The 25,311-nt window shown below is 37.9% G+C and overlaps 1 protein-coding gene and 1 non-coding gene across 3 annotated transcripts in view; one reads left to right on the forward strand and one right to left on the reverse strand.

The window, feature by feature from the left end:
• USP48 (ubiquitin specific peptidase 48) overlaps positions 1–25,311 on the forward strand; it is a 148,223-nt gene that overhangs the window by 31,056 nt on the left and 91,856 nt on the right. For both annotated transcript variants that reach the window (XM_037828250.1, XM_037828251.1), the window contains exons 2-6: positions 11,784–11,904; positions 12,861–13,017; positions 19,964–20,091; positions 21,259–21,383; positions 21,921–22,029. In XM_037828250.1, coding sequence (XP_037684178.1) covers positions 11,784–11,904; positions 12,861–13,017; positions 19,964–20,091; positions 21,259–21,383; positions 21,921–22,029 — 640 coding nt within the window. The remainder of the gene's footprint in view (positions 1–11,783; positions 11,905–12,860; positions 13,018–19,963; positions 20,092–21,258; positions 21,384–21,920; positions 22,030–25,311) is intronic.
• Positions 14,264–14,325, reverse strand: LOC119528329. The gene has a single exon (XR_005215637.1). It is a non-coding gene; the product is annotated as a U7 small nuclear RNA (small nuclear RNA).

Below are 25,311 nucleotides of genomic sequence, written 5' to 3' on the forward strand. Positions count from 1 at the left end.
ATTTGTGTTCATTTCTCTTAGTTCCTCCTTACATTCATTATATAATATTGTGTGACTTCACCATAGCTTATTTAATCAGTACCCTATAAGTGGACACGCAGCTTATTTTCAGTGTTTTGTTGTCGCTAACAATGCTTCAATAAAATAGCTTTCATTTTAAGTTGTTTTCCTTGTTTGCAGTTTTATCTCTAGGATAGACACTCTATAGGATTTTAGGGTCCAAAGATAAATGCACTAAATAATGGAATGGTCTCTATGGAAGACAACTTAGAATATCTATCAAGATTACTAGCCTCACTAACAATGAATGAGAGACTGTCCCATGGTCTTGTCAGACCTTTTGGATGTTTGTCAGTTTGATAGGCAAGAAAACAGATATCAGTCAGGATAAGCTAAGTTCTGCTTAAACCAACAGATTTCTCCCTCAAACTGCACGGAGATTGCAAGCTAGGCATAGGGCTGTGTTTGGGGTGGGGAGGGGTGGCTCTGGTTCATGTAGTCGTTCGGATACCCAGTTATATACAGCAGCCACCATTTGAAACATTGTCAGTTCATCTGGAGGGTTTCAGTGCCAGCAGTTAAATGCTTGGCTTAGAAGTACATGCATCATCTCTGCTCACAACTCATTGACCAGACCTGCGTCGTGGTCCCACCATCTAGAAGTTGTTTAGGAGGAGAAGAGAGGAATACTTGGTAAAAGGGTACTATTGATTACTACACAGGGTGTCTCAGTCTAGTTTTATTTTGCATTCCTCATGACAGAGATTAAACATTTTCATGCTTAAGGGCCATTTGTATTTCTTTTCGCATGAGCTGCCTGTGTCCTTTGCCCATCTTCACATAGTTATTAGTCTTTTTTTGTTGTTGTTTTGTTTTGTTTTTTTATTATTTTTTCATTTTTATTGAGATTGTTCAGATACGATACAATTATCCAAAGATCGAAAGTGTACAATCACTTGCCCCTGGATATCCTCATACAGCTGTGCATCCATCACACTTAATTTTTGTTCAATTTTTAGAAACTTTTCATTACTCCAGACAAGAAATAAAGTGAAAGATGAAAAAAGAAAAAAAGAAAAGGAAACTCTAATCCTCCCCTATCCCTAACCAACCCCCCTCAATTGTTGACTCCTAGTATTGATATAGTACATTTGTTACTGTTTATGAAAAAATGTTGAAATACTACTAACTGTAGTATATAGTTTGTAATAGGTATATAGTTCTTCCCTATATGCCCCTCTATTATTAACTTCTAATTGTATTGTCATACATCTGTTTTGGTTCATGGAAGCGATTTCTAGTATTTGTACAGTTGATCATGGACATTGCCCACCATAGGATTCAGTTTCATACATTCCCATCTTTTGACCTCCAACTTTCCTTCTGGTAAAATATATGACTCAGCTTCCCCTTTCCACCTCATTCACACACAATTCGGCACTGTTAAGTTATTCTCACATCTTGCTACCAACACCCCTGTTCATTTCCAAACATTTAAGTTCATCCTAGTTGAACATTCTGCTCATACTAAGCAACCACTCCTCATTCTTAAACCTCGTCCTGTATCTTGGCACCTCATATTTCATGTCTATGAGTTTACATATTATAATTAATTCCTATCAGTGAGACCCTGCCATAATTGTCCCTATGTGTCTGACTTATTTCACTCAGTATATTGCCCTCGAGGTTTTGTCATCAACCCATTTTTTTTTTAATATGGTTTTGTTCACTCACCATATATTCCATCCCAAGTAAATAATCGATGGTTCTCTGCATGGTCATACATTTATGTGTTCACCATCTTCACCACTATCTATCTAAGGGCATCTACATTTCTTCCACAAGGCAGGAGGGAGAGTCAAAGAAGGTAGAGAGGCAAAAGAAAGAGGAAAAATAAATGACAGCTAGGAAGTAGCAAAAGGAAAAATAACCTTAAATCAAAGTAGAATAAAGAATCAGACAATACCACCAATGTCAAGTGTCTAACATGCCTCCCCTATCCCCCCCTCTTATCTGCATTCACCTTGGTATATCACCTTTGTTACATTAAAGGAAGCATAATACAATGATTCTATTAGTTACAGTCTCTAGTTTATGCTGATTGCATCCCTCCCCCAATGCCTCCCCATTTTCAGCACCTTGCAAGGTTGACATTTGCTTGTTCTTCCTCGTAAAAGAACATATTTGTACATTTTATCACAATTGTTGAATACTCTAGATTTCACCAAGTTACATAGTCCCAGTCTTTATCTTTCCTCCTTTCTTGTGGTGTCTCACATGCTCCCCACCTTCCTCTCTCATCCATATTCATAGTTATCTTTGTTCAGTGTACTTACATTGTTGTGCTACCATCTCCCAAAATTGTGTTCCAAACCACACACTCTTGTCTTCTATCACCCTGTAGTGCTCCCTTTAGTATTTCCTGTAGGGCAGGTGTCTTGTTCACAAAGTCTCTCATTGTCTGTTTGTCAGAAAATATTTTGAGCTCTTCCTCATATTTGAAGGACAGCTTTGCTGGATATAGGATTCTTGGGTGGTGGTTTTTCTCTTTCAGTATCTTAAATATATCACACCACTTCCTTCTTGCCTCCATGGTTTCTGCTGAGAGATCTGCACATAGTCTTATTAAGCTTCCTTTGTATGTATTGGATTGCTTTTCTCTTGCTGCTTTCAGGATTCTCTCTTTGTCTTTGACATTTGATAATCTGATTATTAAGTGTCTTGGCGTAGGCCTATTCATATCTCTTCTGTTTGGAGTACACTGCGCTTCTTGGCTCTGTAATTTTATGTCTTTCGTAAGAGATGGGAAATTTTCATTATTTCCTCTATTATTGCTTCTGCCCCCTTCCCCTTCTCTTCTCCTTCTGGGACCCCAATGATACGTACATTATTGTACTTTGTTTCATCCTTGAGTTCCCGGAGACGTTACTCATATTTTTTCATTCTTTTCTCCATCTGCTCCTTTGCGTGTAGGCTTTCAGGTGTTTTGTTCTCCAGTTCCTGAGTGTTTTCTTCTGCCTCTTGAGATCTGCTGTTGTATGTTTCCATTGTGTCTTTCATCTCTTGTGTTATGCCTTTCATTTCCATATATTCTACTGGTTGTTTTTTTGAACTTTTGATTTCTGCCGTATACATGCCCAGTGCTTCCTTTACAGCCTCTATCTCTTTTGCAATATCTTCTCTAAACTTTTTGATTTGATTTAGCATTAGTTTAAATTCCTGTATCTCAGTTGAAGTGTATATTTGTTCCTTTGACTGGGCCATAACTTTGTTTTTCTTAGTGTAGGTTGTAATTTTCTGTTGTCTAGGCATGGTTTCCTTGGTTATCCAAGTCAGGTTTTCCCAGACCAGAACAGGCTCAGGTCCCAGAGGGAAGAAATATCCAGTATCTGGTTTCCCTGTGGGTGTGTCTTAGAAAATTGCTCCAGCCTTTGATGCCTCAGGTCACTGTGCTTTTCTGCCCAGCAGGTGATGCCTGTTAGCCTATAATTCTTGACTGGTGTGAGGCGGTATGGCTGTGTTTCCCCAGGCTCTGGGGTCTGGTTCTGAATGGAAAGGGCCCCACCCCTTTCCTCCTAGAGAAGACAGAGCCCCCAGGTGGAGGTCATTAGCATTTCAGTGGTCTCACTCTCTGCTTGTGCTGTCTCCACCCTTCCCCAAGTCACAGCCCTGGAAACTGAATATGACTGGGGCTTTCTCCACTGAGCCGAAAAAGAAACAGATAGTCCCCTTCAGACCCAGTCCAAGGCGACCCTCCGGCTCTCCAAGGTCAGTCGTCACCCAAAGCCTCTGTTTTTGGGGGATGCGTACCTGTAGTGAGCAGTTCACACTTGCTGCTTAAAACCCCAGCTGGAGCTCAGCTGAGCTATATTCGCTTGCTGGGAGAGAGCTTCTCTCTGGCACCACGAGGCTTTGCAGCTCAGGCTATGGGGGAGGGGTCTCACGACTTGGATCCGCAGGTTTTACTTACAGATTTTATGCTGTGTTCTCAGGCATTCCTCCCAATTCAGGTTGGTGTATGATGAGTGGATGGTCTCGTTTGTCCCCCTGCAGTTATTCTGGATTATTTACTAGTTGTTTCTGGTTTTTTGTGGTTGTTCCAGGGGGACTACTTAGCTTCCACTCCTCTCTATGCCGCCATCTTGCCCCGCCTCCTTATTAGTCTTTTTTTAAAATCACTTTGTAGGAGTTCTTCATGTTTTAAGAGATTAACTATATTTCTGTGATATGAGTTGCAAAAAGTTTTTCTTAGTTTATCATTGGTTTTTTTTTTTTTTATTTTAAATTCAGTTTTATTGTGATATATTCACCTACCATACAGTCATCTGTGGTGTACAATCAACTGTTCACAGTACCATCATATGGTCATGCATTCATCATCCCAATCTATTTTTTGAACATTTTCCTTATATCAGAAAGAATAAAAATACGAATAAAAAATAAAACTTAAAAAAAGAGCAACCAAACCATCCCCTCCATCTCACCCTAATTTTCATTTAGTTTTTGTCTCCATTTTTCTACTCATCCATCCATGCACTGGATGAAGGGAGAGTGATCACAAGTTTTCACAATCACACTGTCACCCCATGTAAGCTACATTGTTATACAGTTGTCTTCAAGAGTTAAGGCTACTGGGTTGTAGTTTGGTAGTTTCAGGTACTTATAGCTATTCCAATACATGAAAACCTAAAAAGGGTTATCTATATAGTGTCTAAGAATGCTCACCAGAGTGACCTCTTAACTCCATTTGAAATCTCTCAGCCACTGAAACTTTATTTTGTTTCATGTTGCATCCCCCCTTTTGGTGAAGAAGATATTCTCAATCCCACGATGCTGGGTCCAGATTCATCCCCAGGAGTCATATCCCATTTTGCCCCTTGTAATTCCTTAAGAATTTGAGGATTGGCTTTTCCATTTCTGCAAAAATGGCTGCTGGGATTTTGAATTTGTAGATTGCTTTAGGTACTACTGATGTCTTAACAAAATTAAGTCTTCCACTCCATGAATATGACGTGTCTTCCCATTTATTTAAATTGTCTTTACTTTCTTTCAGCAGTGTTTGTAGTTTTCAGTGTATAAGTCCTTTATCTCCTTGGTTAAATTTATTCCTAGGTATCTTATTCTTTTAGATGCTATTGCGAATGTAATTGTTTCCTAAATTTCCTTTTCAGATTATTCATTGCTGATATATAGAAACACCACTGATTTTTTTTTAAACTTTAAAAGCATAACTTTTTTTTTTACATTTTTATTGTGGAATATAACATATACACAGAACATTGATAACTTTCAAAGTATGATTTAACAAGTAGTTAGAGAGTAAATTCAAATAATGTTATGTGCTGCAGTTCCAAAATTTCAATTATTTCCTTATTGTGAAATACAAATGCAGAAAAGGGATAACTTTCAAGTTACAATTTAACAAGTAGTTATACAGGTAATTTCAAGGGATGTTATGGGTTACAGTTCCACAGTTTCAGTTATTTCCTTATTATATAAAATATATGTAGAATGGTAATAACCTTCAAAGTACAATTTAATGAGTAGCTATAGAGAGGATTTCAAAGAATTTTATAGGTTACAGTTCCACCATTTCAGTTATTTCCTTCTAGCTATTCTAATACTCTAGCATCTAAAAATAAGAATTAATATAAAGATTTAGTATTCAATCCTTTGTTAAATCCTATCTTGTCTGTTGCTCTCCCCTTCTCTTGTTTAAACACTTTCTTGATCTTCAGGGATATCTAGGCAGTGACCACCCTAACTTGTTCATATTGAAAGAGGATGTTGACATTATGGGGAAGGGGGCTGCATCTAGTTGATGTTCTTGAAGAGGCTGTTGCCTCTGGGTTTTGGAACTTATCTGGCATAGGAATACTCAGGAGGATTTAAGTTTCTGACAAATAAACTTAGTGAGTGAAACTTTTATAGAGTCTCAGATGGGGACCTAGGTGTTTGGGACTACTTGGCATACTGTGGCCATTTGGGATATCTAGCTGGAACTTGCATAAGAGTAACCTCCAATATAGCCTCTTGACTCTATTTGAAATCTCTAAGTCACTGTAACCTTATTTTGTTACCTTTCTTTTCCCCCTTTTAGTCAATAAGGCATTTTCAATCCTCAATGCCAGGCCAGGCTCATTTCTGAGATTCATGTCCCACATCACCAGGGAGATTCACTAACCTGGGAGTCATGTTCCGTGAAAGGGGGAAGTTAATGAATTTATTTGCAGAGTTGGGCTTTGAGAGAGGCCACATCTGAGCAACAAAAGAGGTTCTCTGGGAGGTGCCTCTTAGGCATAATTATAGGAAGGCTTAGCCCCTCCTTTTTAAATGCAATTTTACTAAGATATGTTCACATACCATACAGACACCCGAAGTGTACAATCAGTTGTTCATGGTATCATCACATAGTTGTGCATTCATCACCACATCACATTATTCCAAAAAAATAAGAATAAAAATAAAAGTAAAAAAGAACACCCAATATGGTAGGAACATATTGGAAGCAAAGTAGTTATTTTAGGTTATTTGTTTTCCTTAATCCATTGCTTTGTTTGAAATGTTGTGGGGTTTTTTTGGTTGTTGTTTGCCTGTTTGTTTTTAATTTTTTGATAAACAAAGTTAAAAAATTGAAAAAAAATCAGTAGAAAAATGGGAGTAAAAACTAAATGACAAATAGGGTGGGATGGGAGGGATGGTTTGGGTATTCTCTTTTCACTTTTATTTTTTATTCTTATTCTGATTCTTTCTGATGTAAGGAAAATGTTCAGAAATAGATTGTGGTGATGAACGCATAACTATATGATCATACTGTGAACAGTTGGTTGTATACCATGGATGACTGTATGGTTTGTGAATATATTTCAATAAAACTGAATTAAAAAAAAAAAAAAAAAAAGAACACCCAAAACATTTCATACTTTGCCTCTCCCCTCATTGTTTATTTAATTTTTGTCCCCCTTTTTTCTACTCATTTGTCCATACACCAGATAAAGGCAGCGTGAGCCATAAGGTTTCCACAATCACATAGTCACACCATATAAGCTATATAGTTACATGACCGTCTTCAAGAATTAAGGCTACTGGATTGCAGTTCAACAGTTTCAGGTATTTCCTTCTAGCTATTGTAGTACACTAAAAATTAAAAATTGATATCTATATAATGCATAAGAATAACCTCCAGAATGACCTCTTTACTCCATTTGAGATCTCTCAGCCACTGAAACTTAATTTTGTTTAATTTCTCTTCCCCCTTTTGGTCAGGAAGGCTTTCTCAATCCCATGATGCCAGGTCCAGGCTCATCCCCAGGAGTCATGTCCCACATTGCCAGGGAGATTTATACCCCTGGGAGTCATGTCCCACATAAGGGAAGGGCAGTAAGTTTTTACCAGCCAAGTGGGCTTAGAGAGAGACCACATCTGAGCAACAAAAGTTTCCCTGGGGGTGACTCTTAGGCACCATTATACGTAGGCTTAGCCTCTTCTTTGCAGTAACAGACTTCATAAGGGCAAGCCTGAAGATTATGGACTTGACCTACTACAATGGTAGTCTCCAAAGCTTGTGAAAATATCAGGAGTTTCCAGGTGGGGAAGTTTAATGTTTCCACATTTTCCCCCAGGCCCTCAAGGGGGCTTTGCAAATACTTTTTATTCTCTGCCCAAATTACTCTGGGATGTAATTTTCACCCTAACCTGTGCAAACCAACCAGATCTCACCTCCTATTCAAGGTTCCACATAATTGTGGTGTTTGATCATACAAGTTAAATTTTATACTGTGCTACAGAAGTTGAAGTTTTGAAATTCAGTATCATTCTTTTCCATTTTGTCTGGTTTACCTTAGTTCTAATCAAGTCCATTTCATTCATATCTCTAATTGAAGTCTGATCTTTTTTTCATTTTTTTTAACATTTGCTGTATGGGCTAATGCTGACATTCGTAGCTGCCGAACTCTGGCTCTGAGTCTCAGGTGTCACACAGATACCTGAAGTTACGGAGACTGACCAGCTCAGCATCTCAGAATTTAGAAATAACCATTAAAACTCATGAATAGATGTGACTGTTATAAGAGTTTGCAATCTAGGAACCTTTATCATAAGCCTTTCCCTGATAACCTGTGCTCTCAGATTCAGTTCTCAGGGTTTGCACATTATAGTTAGTTCATATTAGTGAGGTGTTATAATATTTGTCTTTTTGATTCTGGTTTATTTCACTCAACATACTGTCCTCAAGGTCCATTCACCTAGGTGTATACCTCACAACTTCGTTTCATCTTGCCACCACTCAGCATTCCATTGTAAGTATACACCACAGTTCACCATTCTGTTTACCAGTTGATGTGCCCACCTCCATCCATTGCGAATCGTGAATATGGCTGCCATAAACACCAGTGTGCAGTGTCCACTCATGTCCCTGCTCTCAGTTGTTCCAAGTATATACCCAGTAATTGGGGTTGCAGGATCATATGGCAGAAATGGATAGCATAATACTGTGTGATGGTAGCACAATATTGTAAGTGCTCTGAACAAAGATGAGTCTGAGTATGCTTGAAAGTGGAAGGCAAGGGGCATGTATGACACCAGAAGGAAAGATAGAAGATAAAGACTGGGATTGTATAACTTAATGAAACCTAGAGTCCTCAATGATGGTGTTTAAATTACAAATATAAGACTTTTTAAAAGAGGGAGAAGAGGTGAATGTCAACATTGCAAGGTGTTGAAAATTAGATGGTATAGGGGAACAAATACAATCAATGCAAACTTGAGTCTATAGTTAACAGTAACATTGTAAGATACTTCCATTAATTGTAACAAAGGCAGTATACCAAAGCTAAATGTGTATAAAAGGGGATATAAGGGAGTGATACGGGATTCTTGGTGGTAGTGATGTTGTCTGTCCTTTTCATTTTATTTTATTTTTATTTTTATTCTATTTTTGTATTTTTATTCTTCATTTTTTTTCTCCTTTTCTTCTTTCTTTGGGGAAGAGATGGAAATGTTCTCATACAAATAGTTGTGGTGAATGCATAATTATGTGATTATATTGGAAATCATTGATTGTTTACTTAGGGTGGATTGTATGGTTTGTGAATCAAACTGTTAAAAAAATAAACAGGGATAAAAGTGCTGGAGAAAATGTGGAGAGAGGGATATACTTATTCTCTGTTGGTAGGGAAGTAGGATGGTGCAGCCCATCTGGAGGGCAGTGCAGTGGTTCCACAGGAAGCTTAGCCTCCCTTTTACGGCTGTAAATTTCACAAGAGCAAGCCTCAAGATCTAGGGCTTGACTTATTAAGTAGTGGGTTCCTAATTTTACATAGCATATATTCTGTCCATCAGTCATCATCACTCTCAATTTTAAACAATTATCTTAACACAAAACACCCCAAAGCTCTTATCAACCCCTAATTATTCATCCTTGTTATTAGTGTGGAACTGGTAAGGTAGTCATATTAAATATGGTCTTTACTATGCAGTGGGTAGTTTTTTCTGCAAACCACTTTGTTAACTCTTTGTACCAGTGTCATACCTTAGAAATATATCGTGCAAACACTTATTTATATTTGTATTGCTAATCTGTGGGATATATGCCTTTAAACAACCACTTTCAATCATGTTTGCCTTCGATGTGACACTGATACTTGTAATCCCATTAACAAATCATCATCACCCCTGTCCATTCCCATACCTTTTAAGTTCACCCTCATTAACATGTTTGTCATGGTAGGTTATCATTCCCCCTTCACTAGCTTCTGTCTATCTCTAGGTCCCGTGTATTCTATGTTATAAGACACTGATTTTACGTTGTTCAGGGAGTTCACATTAGTGATAACATACAGTATCTTTCCTTTTGTGTCTGGTCTTTTTCGCTCAGCATTATGTCTTCAAGCTTCATCCATGTTGTCACATGCTTCAGGACCTTGTTCCTTCTTACTGCTGCATGGTGTTCCATCCCATCATTATTTTAGTACGTCCTTACATTTTGGGCCCAAAATGTTCCAGTTTTATCTTGTACTTTCCCTGCATCAGCCCTGTAGTCAACCATTTCTCCAAGGAACCCTATCTTCTTTTAGTGGAGAATATTTAGAAATGAAGATCTGGGTGCTGGATGTGCTCAGTGAATGCATTTAGTCCCTCAGCAGACAAAAAGTTATCTAGCTTTGTGTTGCCTGATTTTCAAATTAAAAAAAATTTTTTTTAGCATAAATATGTCTTTTATGTGAAATTGTAGTAACTACTCTCCTGTGTTTTATCTGCCAGTCCTCCTCTACCTATCAATATATATTAAAACCCGTAAGTGCAGACTTGTACCTGCAATTCCTAATCAGTGTTGTCATTTTACTTTTCATCCTTTCCTTATTTGTAATTTTCTTTTCCAAAAGCTAGTTCTCATTATCCTCAGTATACTTACTTGTTCAGTTGTAGCATGTAACAGAGAAAGCAGTTTCAGAATTGCTAACCCATTCCTGGGTGAAAAGCTCAGTATTTGTTCCACTGTTAAATGAGCTTGCTAACAACTGCTCAGAAGTTACTTGGATTAGTTCCCCATTTCACTCTTTATTTGGATATGTTATCCAGTTGAAATATGTTTGGTTTAATTGTTTCTGTTTGTATTGCGTTTCAGGGTCCCCCCATCCTTGTTGATTTATTTATGTGGGTGTGTGTATGTATGTAGAAAAGGGGGAAGGGAGGGAGAGAGATAAATTAACATGGCCCCCAAAGTCAGCAATATGCAGAACAGAAAGATATTTTCGGAAAAGTGTCACTGCCCCCCTTATCCCCTAGTCCCACTCATGCACTGTGGGTAACTAATTTCATTAATCTCTGGTTTATCCTTTATGTATTAATTTTTGCTCAAATGAGCATGTATGTGTATATTTCCTTATCCTTACACAAAAAATAGCATGTTTTTTTTACTTAGTAATATAACCTATAATTTACATTGTCAGTTCCTAGAGATCTTCTTTATGTGTTTCATTTTTGTTTTTTATTTTTTTTTTAATTAGAGAAGTTATAGGTTTACCCCCCCCCAAATGCAGAAATAGTTCCCATATACTCTTCTAATCATCACTACCCTCCATAGTTTTCCCTGTTAACACTTTGCATTAGTGTGGTGTACTGCAATTAATGAAACTATATTGTAATTATACTATTAACTATAGTCCATTGTTTACATTAGGATTCGCTGTGTTGTACAGTCCTATGTTGGTTTTTTTAAATTTTTTATTCTAGTAACATATATACCAACTAAAATTTCCCCTTTTAGTCACATTCAAATATATAATTCAATGATATTAATTATATTCACAGTGTTTGTCATCACCACCATTATTTTTGTGTTTTGTTTTACAGTTGCGTAGTGCTCTTATTATGTGGATGTGCCATATCCCCTGTGTTTGGGTATTAGATTTGTTTCCAACATTTTGCAATTACAAACAATGCTGCAATGAATAACCTAGTGTATGTGTGATTTTGTATTGTTGGTTGTGTATCTTTGGAGTAAATTCTTAGAAATGAGATTGCTAGGTCAAAAAGTAACCACATATGTAGTTTTGTTAAGATGTTGCCAAATTCCCTTCCATAAAAATCCAATCAGTTTACATTTTCATCAGCAGCTTATAAGACTGCCTGTTTCCCCAAAGTTACAGACTGAGTGTATTATTATACTTTCTCAATTTTGCTAATGTTATAGATGAGAAGTGCTAAGTTTAGTTTTAGTTTGCATGTCTCTTATGGAACTACAGTATTTTAAAACTTAATAATAACCTTTTTTTTTTCCATAGACGAAACTGCAAAGGAAATCCAAATTGCTTGGTTGGAATCGGTGAGCATATTTGGTTAGGTGAAATAGATGAAAATAGTTTTCATAACATCGATGATCCCAACTGTGAGAGGAGAAAAAAGGTAAGTCCTACTTTTCTAAATGATTGCCAAATGGTATTCCTTGATATTTTTTTTTCCTATGATCAGAAACCATCACTGGTTTCAGGTACCCAGGTTTGAGATAAGCAGTGTAACTTAAGACTCTAAACCACTTGAATTGAACCGTCCTTAATGGTATGTTTAAAACAGGTAGCCATGTAATTCGATAAGCCTTTAAGTGATCGTTTTGGTTTAAATGTGGATTCTGTGTTTGCTCTAACATTGCATGTTTTACTTCAAGCTCTTTTAATTAGAGTCTCTTAAAAGGAGATGTTAATTCTGGGAAACAAGCTCCCATAATGATATATTACTTTGCTTTCTAAGTCTAGTATTTTATGTGTTATTGTACAACAGATAGTTTTACTTTTTTTGAAAAGCTCTCATTAATATTTCTCATCATGAAGACTGGCATTCACAAAATAGCCAGCTTTGTTGCTGTATAGATATGTTGTCTCTTAAAAGGAATAATTCTTTTTGTAACTTCAGGAATTCTCAGTCTTGTCTTTGGAAGAATTGCAAACTCTCCCCCAGGTCTCCCAAATCTATAGGATAAAGAGAAACTTTTCTGAAGTTTTACTTCCATCATTCTGCTGAATTCTGGCAGTTTAGGAATATAGCAAATGAAAAATCTATATATACATGCTCAAAACTAACCTTTATCATTCACTGCTCTAATTTTAGATTTACTGTTGGAGAAGACATAGGAGAGATGAGCAGTAGTGCCATCCTAAGTCTTTCCTGCTCCTACAGTGAATCCAGAGTGGGACTGTTACGAAAATTATACCCCACTCCTGGCCAAGAGAGGCCAAGGTGTTTATACCATGTTGGTTGGGACAGTTTTACAAATTTTTAATTTGAAAATTTAAAAATGATGGTTCTTAAAGAACTTTTTGGTTTAAAGGGAAATTGATTTTAGTGTAAACTTTGTAATTTTGTAGAACTCGTTTGTGGGCCTGACTAACCTTGGAGCCACTTGTTATGTCAACACTTTTCTTCAAGTATGGTTTCTCAACTTGGAGCTTCGGCAGGCCCTGTACTTATGTCCAAGTACCTGTGGCGACCATGTGATGGGAGGTGATATCCAAGAAGAGAAAGGTTAGTGGGGATGGGTGGGGTGAGAGCTTTCTGCATATATTGCCAACTAGATCACTTCAGAGCCAACCAAATAGGAGGCAACTAACTGAGTGTTCACCTTATGCTAAGCATGGTGCTAGGTCCTTTGTAAGTGTTGTCTTAATTCAAGTATATTTATTATTTAGGCACCCAAATAGCTAATATTCAAATGAGGGAAGCATATTTCATTAATAGTTTGCAGCCACAATTCCTTAGGCAGTTATCTGTGATTATAATTATAGTCCATTGGTTTCTAGCGATTGCTTAAAAATCAATCAATAAGACAGAAAAGGTTACTCTTTTGCCTAGGTTTAGAGACTTAAATACTTGAATGTAACAACAAACAATTTTTTGGCCTGATTCCCAGCTAGGCTTACTTTAGATTATACTCTCTAAAATTAAGGCTAAATTCACTAACTTTGACTGTATCTGTTGTGTGCTACTATACTCACTGAGAATATAGATAGACTCAATTTCAGACTGTTCCTAATGGAATTACATAGGTTTTGGATTTATATTACCTTATGTTTAGAGATTTCCTCTTTGAGATGGACCTTTCCTAGAGTGAACCAAAATTTTCTTCTTTCTTCTCAAAGCTCAGGTCAGGGGCAGATGGGAGTGAATATCTAAGAGTACTTAAGTCTGGGAGCTCTAAGTTGGGAACTTTTGACTGCTGCTCCCATCTGTAAACTTGTGCTATATATATATATATATATATTTTTTTTTTTTTTTTATGTAGTTTTATTGAGATATATTCACATACCCTGCACACATTCACAGTGTATATCAGTTATTCACAGTACCATCATCTGGTTGTGCATTCATCACCAGAATTGGTTTTTGATCTAAATTCCTATTTTATAAAATTATGTACCATAGCCTTCTTTGGATACTGTAGGTTTAGTATGTATCCAAGCAATATTTTTTTTAAGTTTCTAAGCAGGTAATTTTTTATATTTCACCAAAGTCTTTCACCATTATTCTCTGACCAGGGTGTATGCTTCTGATGTTAATCTTAATAGGCTTGGTGTGGTGTAGTAGAAAGAATTTATGTTAGAAACTCTGAGTCCTAATTTAATAGCTTAACTACTCCCTTATTTTACAGATAGGAAAAACAGTGGAGTATAAGTTACTTAAGATCTTATTATAGAGTATTCCAAACTGTAAACTGAGAATGTTGGAGTAGATAAAAACTTACTCCAATAGCTTTCTTTCTTTTTTTTTTTTTAAAGGTTTTCCAGCTAAAGCCAGAAAACCTGCTAGACAAATTCTGAAAGAGCTGTAACACTACTCCAACAGCTTTTTTTTTTTTTTTTTTACATTTCCATATTGTTTTTAATTAAAAATTTTTTATTGGAGAATTTGTGGGTTTACAGAACAATCATGCATAAAATACAGGATCCCCACCACCAGTACTTGCATTAGTGTGGAAAATTTGTTACAATTGATGATACTTTTTTTGTAAATCTATTTTTTAACGTTGTTACATTTGTTACAATTGATGCAAGATTATTAAAGTTGGTACTATAGCTATTGTCCATAGTTTATGTAAGGGTATTTCTTCCACTTATTCCCAACTATTATTGTTTTTTTCATTCATGTCTTTATTTATTATTATTATTATTTTAATTTTTTCAAGTCAGACTGTATCCAGCTTTATTAAAGATACTTTTCATAAACAATCATGGTATTTTAGGCAGGACGTGGGCAGACAATCAGTAACAGTATATAATAACTTTCAAATTCCCTTCTTTAATGGACTACCAAAATCAGAAAGCCGCTGTAAAACCCAATGAAGTCTTCATTTGATGCTCTGAACAGGGAAAAGTTTAGAGTGAGGGTTGACATTTCACATTTAGCATGTTGTTTAACAACTTTTCATGAGCCAACCCTGACTTTCAGGAAATGAAATGAAATTGGCAGAATTATCCGTTTGAAGATCCACAACCTAAACAAAGACTCGCTACTGTTTCACAAGATGCCATCTCAGGGGCATCACTGGAAGGTCCAGATTGCCTGATGTTCTGGTAACCAATTCTTTTGATTTAGGCCCCAACAGGTTTAAGTGAGTCAAGTCAATGCCGAAGGCTAATAGGGAGAAGAAGTCATGAGGACATAAAAACCAATTTTAGTTCCGTACCACAAGGCATTTGTGCCAAGGTGGCTAATGTGTATCAACATCAGGGAATCCCATCTCCTGGGAGTAAAGAGGAAGTCTTTCAAAATTAGAGGGGAAAGGTATTTTCTCCCATATCAGTCCAGCTTCAGAGACATTTGCTCCTTCCCCAAAAAACAACTATGAGGTGTTCTGTGTACTAACAATGTAGCTTTAAAAAAAAAAGTAAAACAAAATTCTGCATTTTTATAAAACTTGATAGAAAATAATATTTCAAACTGCACAGTCACCAGAAGTACACAGTTATCAAAAATGCACACACTTCACTTGGCATCTCCCAGTAACTGAAGTTGCTGTGCCTGGTCAGTTTTGGCATCTCAGTTTTCTGCAGGGTTACTCCCATCCTTGCTGATATCCGCTTTCCTCTTTTTCCCTTTGGGTACCTTCTCTCCTCTATTTGCAGGGGCCTTTTTAGGCTTGGTCTCTGGCTCTGGAGGAGCAGGTTTAGCAGATAACCTTGAAGATCTTTACTGTGGTTCTTCTTTTACCTTGGCTTTATCTCCTTTAGCATCTCATTCAGCCTTTCTCTTGAAGATGGTGGCGACGGTGGTGGGACATAGGCGCTGGATGTGGGGATGCACCAGTGCATGGGCTTAGGACGGTTCAGGGGACATTCTTTCCTCTTGATACTACTCGGGCCTCATGTCTTTATTTTATTACTCATCTACCCATACACTGGATAAAGGGAGTGTTAGTCATAAGGTTTTTACAATCACATGATCACACAATAAAAGCTATATAGTTATACAGTCATTATCAAAGATCAAGCCTACTCGATTTTTTCGGTTACACCTCCTCCCTCTCATTTAATCTTCAGGGATATATGGGCAACGTCTATTTTAACTTCTTTATGCTGGAAAGGGTGTCGGCCTTTTTGGATAGAGGAATGAAACTGGTTTGTGTTTTTGGAGAGACTGGTACTTCTGGGTTTCAGGGCATATCTGGCATAGGAACAATTTGGAGGCCTTAAGTTTCTGAAAAAATAAACTTAGTAAAACTTTTATAGAGTTTTAGATAGAGCCCAGGGTATTTTTTAGGGTTTTCAGGAATACTGTTGTTTGAGGCTTAGCATACTGTGGCAATTTACATTATCTGGCTGAAGCTTGTGTAACAGTAACCTCCAGAATGACCTCTCAATTCTATTTGAAATCTTTTAGCCATTGAATTATTTTGTTTCATTTCTTTTCCCCTTTTGGTCAAGAAGGCTTTCTCAATCCCATGATGCTGTGTCCAGAACCAACTTCTGGTTTTGTTGATTCTCTCTATTCATTTTCCTGTTCTCAGTTTCCTTCATTTCTGTTCTAATCTTTGTTATTTCTTTCCTTCTGTTTGCTTTGGGGCTAGTTTGCTGTTCTTTCTCTAGTTCCTCTAGGTGATCAGTTAAGTCCTCAAGTTTTGCCCTTTCTTCTTTTTTAATATAGGCATTTAAGGCATAAATTTCCCTCTCAGCACTGCCTTTTTTCATCCCATAGCTTTTGATAAGTTGTGTTCTCATTTTCATTTGCCTCGGGATATTGACTTCTCTTGTAATTTCTTCATTGACTCACTGGTTGTCTAAGAGTGTGTTGTTTAGCCTCCATGTATTTGTGAATTTTCCAACTTTCTGCCTGCTATTGATTTCTAGTTTCATTCCATTATGATCCAATAAAGAGTTTTGTATAATTTTGATCTTTTAAAATTTATTGATACTTGCTCTGTGACCCAACATGTGGTCTATCCCAGAGAATGATCCATGAAGACTTGAGAAAAATGTATATCCTGGTATTATGGGGTGCAATGTTCTGTAAATGTTAATTCTAGTTCATTTATCCTACTATTCAAGATCTCTGTTTCCTTATTGATCCTCTGTCTAGATGTTATAGGGTTTTCTTGTTGGTTGGCTTTGTTCTCTAACTGTTCTTCGACATTCAGTTTAACTTATTCTAGACATCCAGCATAGCCTCTGTTTAATCAGAATTTTTCAGCTCTTACTTTTCTAATTCTTGCCCTGCCTATATTGAAGTTTTTTGAGATTGCCTTTTTTTGTGTGTGTGCAGTTGTTTCACCCCAGGGAAAAGCTCTCTCTTCCCTCTTCTTCCTCAAATAATGTTGATCTGCTGTTTGTTTGTTTGTTTGTTTTTTTGTGTGTCTATATGTTTTAACACTCCTTTTGTTACCTCTAGCAACTTTTACCTGGAGCTCTGACTCTGGGAAGATTATCTCCCCACATGGGATCAACCCCGGTTAGATTTCATAGATAAGACAGACCCAGGACGTAGTATCAGGGTTCCCTGGGGATGAGACCCACAGGGTACCAGTCTTTCCTGTGAAGCCTCTTAATTCTGTACTTTCGTGTCCTGCCCAGCAGCTGGTGGTTGTCAGCCCTCTGCTTCCCACAGTCGTAAAGTGGTACTGTGCCTTTAATTCTCAGCAAACCCTGTCCCTGCCAGGGGCTTTGTTGAGACAGAGGCTGAAGGGAAGGCAGGCTTAAACTTCTTCTGTTTCCCAGCTCCTGGGGTCTGAATTCTTTAAATTAACGGTTGTTGCCTGTGCTGGGCTTTTCCCCTCTACTTTTCTTTACTTTTTTTTTTTTTGGTTGGGGAAGGGACCCTTCTTCAGCACTCTTTTCCCTGCAGACTGGAAACTCTATAGATCTCTCAAGCAACCCTCTTTCCCCTCTGCCCGGAGCATGAGTCAGGCTTCCCTCCATTTTTTGTAGGTGAGAGCTGCCATTGCACTGGGGCCTGCCCCCGCCTTTCTTTGGGAAAATATGCCCTTTTTGGGTACCATGTCCTCCACCTGATTAGTTACTTTGTCTGTCAGTCATTCTTTAATTCCAGCCTTGCCTGGGGCAGGGCTGAAAACTGAGAATGCCTGCTGCTTTCTTTAATGGGCTGCTAAAAAAAAAATGAAAAGAAAAAAGAAATCCTCAGAACCAATCCCCATCCCCCTGGATTCGCCAATCAAGAGCTGGAGTTGGTACCTTGCTCTGTGTGCCCCTTTTCTTGGGGCACAGCCCTTTTCCAGTATTCTGAGCTCAGCCAACTCCGGAAACCTTGGTTAGAATTTTTATTTTTTTGGTCAGCCCTACTGGGGGTTGGGCTGCTGTAGCTCTCCTGGTTTCTTCCTTGTTTGCATTGTAAATTTATTCTGGCTAGGAGCTGGTATTCAGCAGTCTGAATTTGTTAATCAAATCCACAGTTGGAGCTTGAGTGAGCTCTCTTTCCCTTGCTTGTAGTAGCAAGGGCTTCTGTTTTCCACCAGGGAGAGACTCCTGAGTCAGCCTCCTTTGTCGTTGGGGTAGAGTCGGGGAACAAGCCTCCATAGCCTAGAAGAATTTATTTACAGTTCTGTGTTGTGATCTTGGCCCTTCCACTCCTTCCAGGCTGGTGTATGATGTGTGTCTGGCCACAGAAATCCCCCAAACAGTTTTTCCAGACAGTTCCTTGCTTTTTACTAACTGTCCTAGAGTGCAAACTAAATCCCACACCTCCCTGTGCCACCATCTTGCCCTGCCTCTCACTCCAGTAGCTTTAAACACCCTGCAAAGCCCTTGTACCCCAGGAAGTAAGATTTAATTTTAAATTTTTATTTTAAAGTCACAATTGGTGGTAAGGAGCTGAACCATTCACAGGCCAGTCAGGAGACAGAAACGACACAGTAATTTGAACAGGGATAATTTAATAAAGAGAATTATTAACAGGGAATTAGAGTGATAGGAAATTGGTTAGTAAGAGTTAAAAAGGACTGTAAAGAATCAAGAATAGCAAATACATGGAGCAGCCACTACCCTCAGGGCTGAGAAAGAGCACCCAAGGAAGGGCCTCTTACCCTCACTCCCCAGGCCTGTGTGTTCTCTCAGAACACTGCCTTGGCTCTCTGGATGGTTGAGAAGGCACTGAGGTGCCTCACTGGTGGGACTTGCTGGAAACTGTCCACAGGGGGATGGTGTTGGGGGTGTGCCTCCCTGGAGCCTCTACTGTAAAGCTGCCAGAGGAAAGGCCTGGGAGTAGCTCCAGCCTCCTGTTTGCTGCAGAAGCCTGGAGCACTGTACCCTGAAGGATGGCGAGAGAGGCAGAACTGAACCTGCAAGGGTAAACCCCTCCTTCCAGTGTTTCCCCAGTGCCTACTACTGATGAGACTGAACCTCATGCAAACTGACAAAGAAATATTTACAGAGCTCATCTCCATTATCACAGCGCAGGCAAAGAAGGGTGGATTTGGAGCTGCGAGGTGATAACTGGCATAGACTCAGGACTTTTAAAGTTCTCAAGATCATACCTTCCCCAGTTCATTAAAACTTGTAGCTGTAAAATTCTAGAATTTTTAATTGTTCATCATTATATTCTTAAATATGAATTGCTGTGCTTAGATTCCTCTTAATTGCTCTATTTATGGGGTATATTCATTAAAGAGATTATATTGAAGTATTTGATAATCTTATGCTAATGGTAAATAGAACATGATATGGTTTTTATTACTGGGATGGATGTTTCAGTGTGATATGACCTTTTAGAAACTACTCTCATGATTGCCATTGTTTCTGTGAGGAATGTATATCCTCTTGCCTTTAAGGAATGTCTATAGACAGCCACAACTGCCTCATTACTTCCAAAAGACATGTGATTGCTAATTTTTTCCTTTCAAAATTCTAAAACTGTAATAAAATACTATATAGTTTTGGATGTAAAGGTGTTTAATTATGTTCCCATGTGAAGAGGAAGTGGCATATCGTACCTTTTTAAAAACAGACATGTTTTCTTCTTTTAATAGATTATGAGCCTCAGACAATTTGTGAGCATCTCCAGTATTTGTTTGCCTTGTTGCAAAACAGTAACAGGCGATATATTGACCCATCGGGATTTGTCAAAGCCTTGGGCTTGGACACTGGGCAACAGCAGGTAAGAGGCTACTTTTTTTTTTTTTAAATTAAATTCAGTTTTATTGAAATACATTCACATACCATACAATCATCCATGGTATACAATCCACTGTCCACAGTATGATAACATAGTTGTGTTCATCACCACAGTCTATCTCTGAACATTTTCCTTACATCAGAAAGAACCAGAACAAGAATAAAAAGTAAAAGTGAATAAAGAACACCCAAATCATCCCCCCATCCCACCCCATTTGTCCTTTAGTTTTTATCCCCATTTTTCTACTCATCCATACACTCGATAAAGGGGGTGTGATCCACAAGGTCTTCACAATCACACTGTCACCCCTTGTAATCTACATTATTATATAATTGTCTTCAGGAGTCCAGACTGCTGGGTTGGAGTTTGGTAGTTTCAGGTATTTACTTCTAGCTATTCCAATACATTAAAGCCTAAGAGGTGTTATCTATATAGTGCATAAGAATGTCCACCAGAGTGACCTCTCGACTCCATTTGGAATCTCTCAGCCACTGAAACTATTTTGTCTCATTTTGCATCCCCCTTTTGGTCAAGAAGATACTCTCAGTCCCACGATGCCGGGTCCACATTCCTCCCCGGGAGTCATATTCTGCATTGCCAGGGAGATTTACACCCCTGGGAGTCGGGTCCCACGTAGGGAGGAGGGCAGCGAGTTCACCTGTCGAGATGGCTCAGTTAGAGAGAGAGAGGGCCACATCTGAGCAACAAAGAGGTACTCAGGGGGAGACTCTTAGGCACCATTACATGCAAGTTTAGGCTCTCCTTTGTGGTAATGAGCTTCATAAGGGCAAGTCCCATGCTCGAGGGCTCAGCACATCAAACCGAAGAGGCTACTTTTTAAAAATATTTAAATATTTAAACATACCCAAGAATTCTTTATAATCTTTATAAAGGGAAATGAAATTAAATGCTTTTGAAAAATTAATTATTTTTTCCTATTTTGAGTTTTGACTGTTGTGCTTGGTCCCATTCCTGAAAATTTATGTAGAGGCACAAACTGGTTCAACATAGTTGTTGCCCTTGTCCTAAAATGGTAAGATTAAAGTACAAGTAGTTTCTGGAATATATAATTAATTTATTACTATTTGTATTAGAAGTTGAAAAGCAAGATATGATTTTTCTTTTTATTAATCCATACTTGTTTTGTAGGATGCCCAAGAATTTTCAAAGCTCTTTATGTCTCTATTGGAAGATACTTTGTCTAAACAAAAGAACCCAGATGTGCGGAACATTGTCCAACAACAGTTCTGTGGGGAATATGCTTATGTAACAGTGTAAGTGTATTTCAACTTTTCCATGGTACATTTTATTCCAAGACAATTGCTCATATGTCATCTAATTTTTAATTTAGTTAGAGTTTTAGTGAGTTATCATGGGACCTGAAGTATTTATAGTAATAAGTTTCCAAGGGAACATGTAAACAACTGAGTTGATAATTGTTGTTGAACTCTTGTAGGTGTTGGGAACTGTGCCTGGTTGAACTCTTGCCATTTACTTTGTGGCTGTGTGATGTGAGCTGAAAGAGTAAAATTGGAGCCAGCTAGGATCTTTATAGAATACTAAGAATACTAAGAATAAATGTAAAATACCTTTTAAAAATGGGGAATGTTATTTCCTAATCAGAAACTACATTGCCTCACCCATCACTGTATTTTTGTTTATTTAAAAATATATATAGTAAAAATAATTTCTGTGAAATAGAACTAATTAAGGTCATAAAAGCTTCCTTCCATGTTTCTGAGATGTAATATGATAGCACTTTATTGCTTTTCCCTCTGTGATCTTAATTTTATCACTTTATTTGATTATAGTTGCAATCAGTGTGGCAGAGAGTCTAAGCTTTTATCAAAGTTTTATGAATTGGAGTTAAATATTCAAGGCCACAAACAGTTAACGGATTGTATCTCGGAATTTTTGAAGGTATTCACATTTTGGTCTGTTATTTTTGCTCATTAACAATTAAATGTTATTTTAATTGGTATTTTGATTTAATGGATAGATCCATTATTCTAGCTTTTTTTCCATTTGAGAAATGTCTTTATGTTACGATCTAAAAGAAACTTTATTAATTACAAGGTATTGGAGAAAGCTGCATCTTAAAATAATTTTGGAGTATTTCAAGTTGTATGTAAAGTTATGTATGTGTGTGTGAAAACTTACTTTACTGTGTCATAGGGTTAGTGGAGTATTTGTTTATTTAGTTAGTTTTTTATTTTATTTTGAAATAAATTCAAACTTACAGGAACAGTTGCAAAAACAATACAAACCCCATACACAGAACTCCAGGATACCCTGACCCCCTCCCCTGATACCCCGATCCACCAACTTTAACATCCTGTCACACCACTATTTCTTTCTTTCCCTCCCCCCCTCCCTCCCTATCATCCGTCATCTATTGCTCTGTCTTCTGAACATATGAGAGCAGACTGCACACATCCTTAAACAAACAATATAATTCACATATACATTTCCCATGAACAAGAACATTCTTTTATGCATTCCCATTAAGCGCAGCTAAGAAGTTCAAGAAATTCAACACTGATACAAAGCTTACATTCTCTATTTCATTTTTTTTTTCTTATGTCCCAACTGTGTCCCTTTGAGCCTCCTCTCTTCCATCCTCAGATCCCATCCAGGATCATCCTTGGCATTTAATGGTCATTGTCTATTTAGACTGTCTTTTTTTTTTTTTTTTTTTTTCACTTGTGGAAACATATATACAGCCTAAATCTTCCCATTCCAACCCCTCCCTAGCATTCCATTAGTGGGATTAATCACATTTAGAATGTTGCAATGCTATCACCTTCCCACCATCCATTACTAGAAATTCCCCTTCACCCCAAACAGAAGCCCTACACTCATTTCTTAACTCCCCATTGCACCTTCCCCCACTTCTCGTAACCCATACTCCACTCTTCATCTCTATGGTCATATTCTCTGATACTTTCTTTGTGTTTACCGTGGGGCTTAAATTTAACCTCTTATGTCTACAACAATATTGTTTTTTCTTTGATACCAACTTAACTTCAATAAGACATATAAACTATGTTCCTTTACTCCTCCATTCCCCCACCTTTATGTAGTTCTTGTCAAAAATTACAGATTTTACATTGAGTCCAAAGCCACTGATTTATCATTACAGTTTATGTATTTTAGATCCTGTAGGAAGTAAATAGTAGAGTTACAAGTCAAAAATACAGTAGTATTGGTATTTACATTTACCATGTGATCTTTACTGGAAATCTTTATTTCTTTATGTGGTTTCAGTCAGTTGTTTAGTGTCCCTTCCTTTCAGCCTGCTCGATTCCCTTTAACATTTCTTATAGTACTGATCTACTGGTGAAGTCCCTCAGCTTTTGATTATCTGAGAATGTTTTCATCTCCCCCTCATTTTTACCCTCCAGGTATTTGTGAATTTTCTAAGACTCTGATGGTTATTGACTTCTATTAGTATTCCATTGTGGTCAGAAAATGTGCTTTGAATAATTTTTTTTTTTTTTTAGTTTATCAAGGCTTGTTGTATGTCCCAGGCTGTGGTCTATTCTAGGTCAAGTTCCATAATCACTAGAGAAGAATGTGTATCCTGGTGATTTGGGATCTAATGTTCTATATATGTCTGTTAAATTTCTCTCTATCTCTCTCTCCTTTCTTTGTTTCTCTGTCGGTAGGGCTCACTTTAGTATCTGAAGTAGGGCAGGTCTCTTGTTAGCAAAATCTCTCTGCATTTGTTTGTCTGTGAAAAATTTAAGCTCTCTCTCAAATTTGAAGGAGAGTTTTGCTGGATAAAGTATTCTTGGTTGAAAATTTTACTCTCTCAGAATTTTAAATATGTCATGCGACTGCCTTCTCGCCTCCATGGTGGCCGCTGAGTAGTCACTACTTAGTCTTATGTTGTTTCCTTTGTATGTGGTGAATTGCTTTTCTCTTGCTGCTTTCAGAACTTGCTCCTTCTCTTCAGTATTTGACAGTCTGATCAGAATGTGTCTTGGAGTGGGTTTATTTGGATTTATTCTATTTGGAGTTCGCTGGGCATTTATGCTTTGTGTATTTATATTGTGTAGAAGGTTTGGGAAGTTTTCCCCAACAATTTCTTTGAATACTCTTTCTAGATCTTTACCCTTCTCTGTCCCTTCTGGGACACCAATGAGTCTTAAATTTGGACTTTTTATTTTATCTATCGTATCCCTGAGATCTGTTTCGAGTTTTTCGATTTTTTCCTCCATTCTTTCTTTTGTTCCTTCATTTTCCATTCCGTGGTCCTCAAGGACACTAAGTCGTTCAACTTCCTCTAATCTTGTATTATGAGCATCCAGAGTCTTTTTAATTTGGCCAACAGTTTCTTTTATTTCCATAAGATCTTCTATTTTTTTATTTACTCTTGCAATTTCTTCTTTATGCTCTTCTGGGGTCTTCTTTATGTCTTTTATATCCTGTGCCATGCTCTTCTTCATGTCCTTTATATCCTGTGCCATGCTCTCGTTGTTTGACTTTAGTTCTTTGATTAATTGCTCCAAGTACTGTGTCTCTTCTGATCTTTTGATTTGGGTGTTCGGGTTTGGGTTCTCCATCTCGTCTGGTTTTATCATATGCTTTAAGATTTTCTGTTGTTTTTGGCCTCTTGGCATTTTCTTTACTTGATAGGGTTCTTTCAGGGTCTATAAAATACCAATCTCTAATTTGTCAGATCTACAGCTTGGTGGCATACACTCTCTCTAACTAATCAGCAGATGGCGTCTGTGAGTCACCTATTCCCCTCAAGTTAGTTCTCCCCAGCTTTGTCTTTGTGGTGTGTGGGGGTCTGATTCTTGTGGGGTTCAGTTGTTGCACCAAGTTTGGGTGTGTTGTTGGTGCTGTCTGCCCTGAATGTGGGGTGTGTGTCTGAGCGGTTAGGGAGGCAGGGCAGCTTTAATAATCAAACCTCCTAAGTGTTTCTGGAGATTTAAGGCTGTTGCAAAAGTCCAAGCCTTCACCTCAGTCCCGCCACAGATCATCTCTGCCGCTAACTCACAAGTCCCTGGCACTGGCATAGGGTCCCTGGGATTTCCGAGCGGGCCCGCTTTCTCAGCTGTGCTCTTCCAGGGCCCTGGCCGAGGGAAGGCTGCACCACGTCACAAGTGCGCACCAGCCCTCCACAGAAGCCCTGGGCTGCCGGGCTGTGCAGGGGCGTTCCCAGCCTACTGTAAAGATGGTTGAATGGGGCAT

This window comes from Choloepus didactylus, chromosome 2 (assembly GCF_015220235.1).
Source record: "Choloepus didactylus isolate mChoDid1 chromosome 2, mChoDid1.pri, whole genome shotgun sequence".
In the NCBI taxonomy this organism is placed as follows: Eukaryota; Metazoa; Chordata; class Mammalia; order Pilosa; family Megalonychidae; genus Choloepus; species Choloepus didactylus.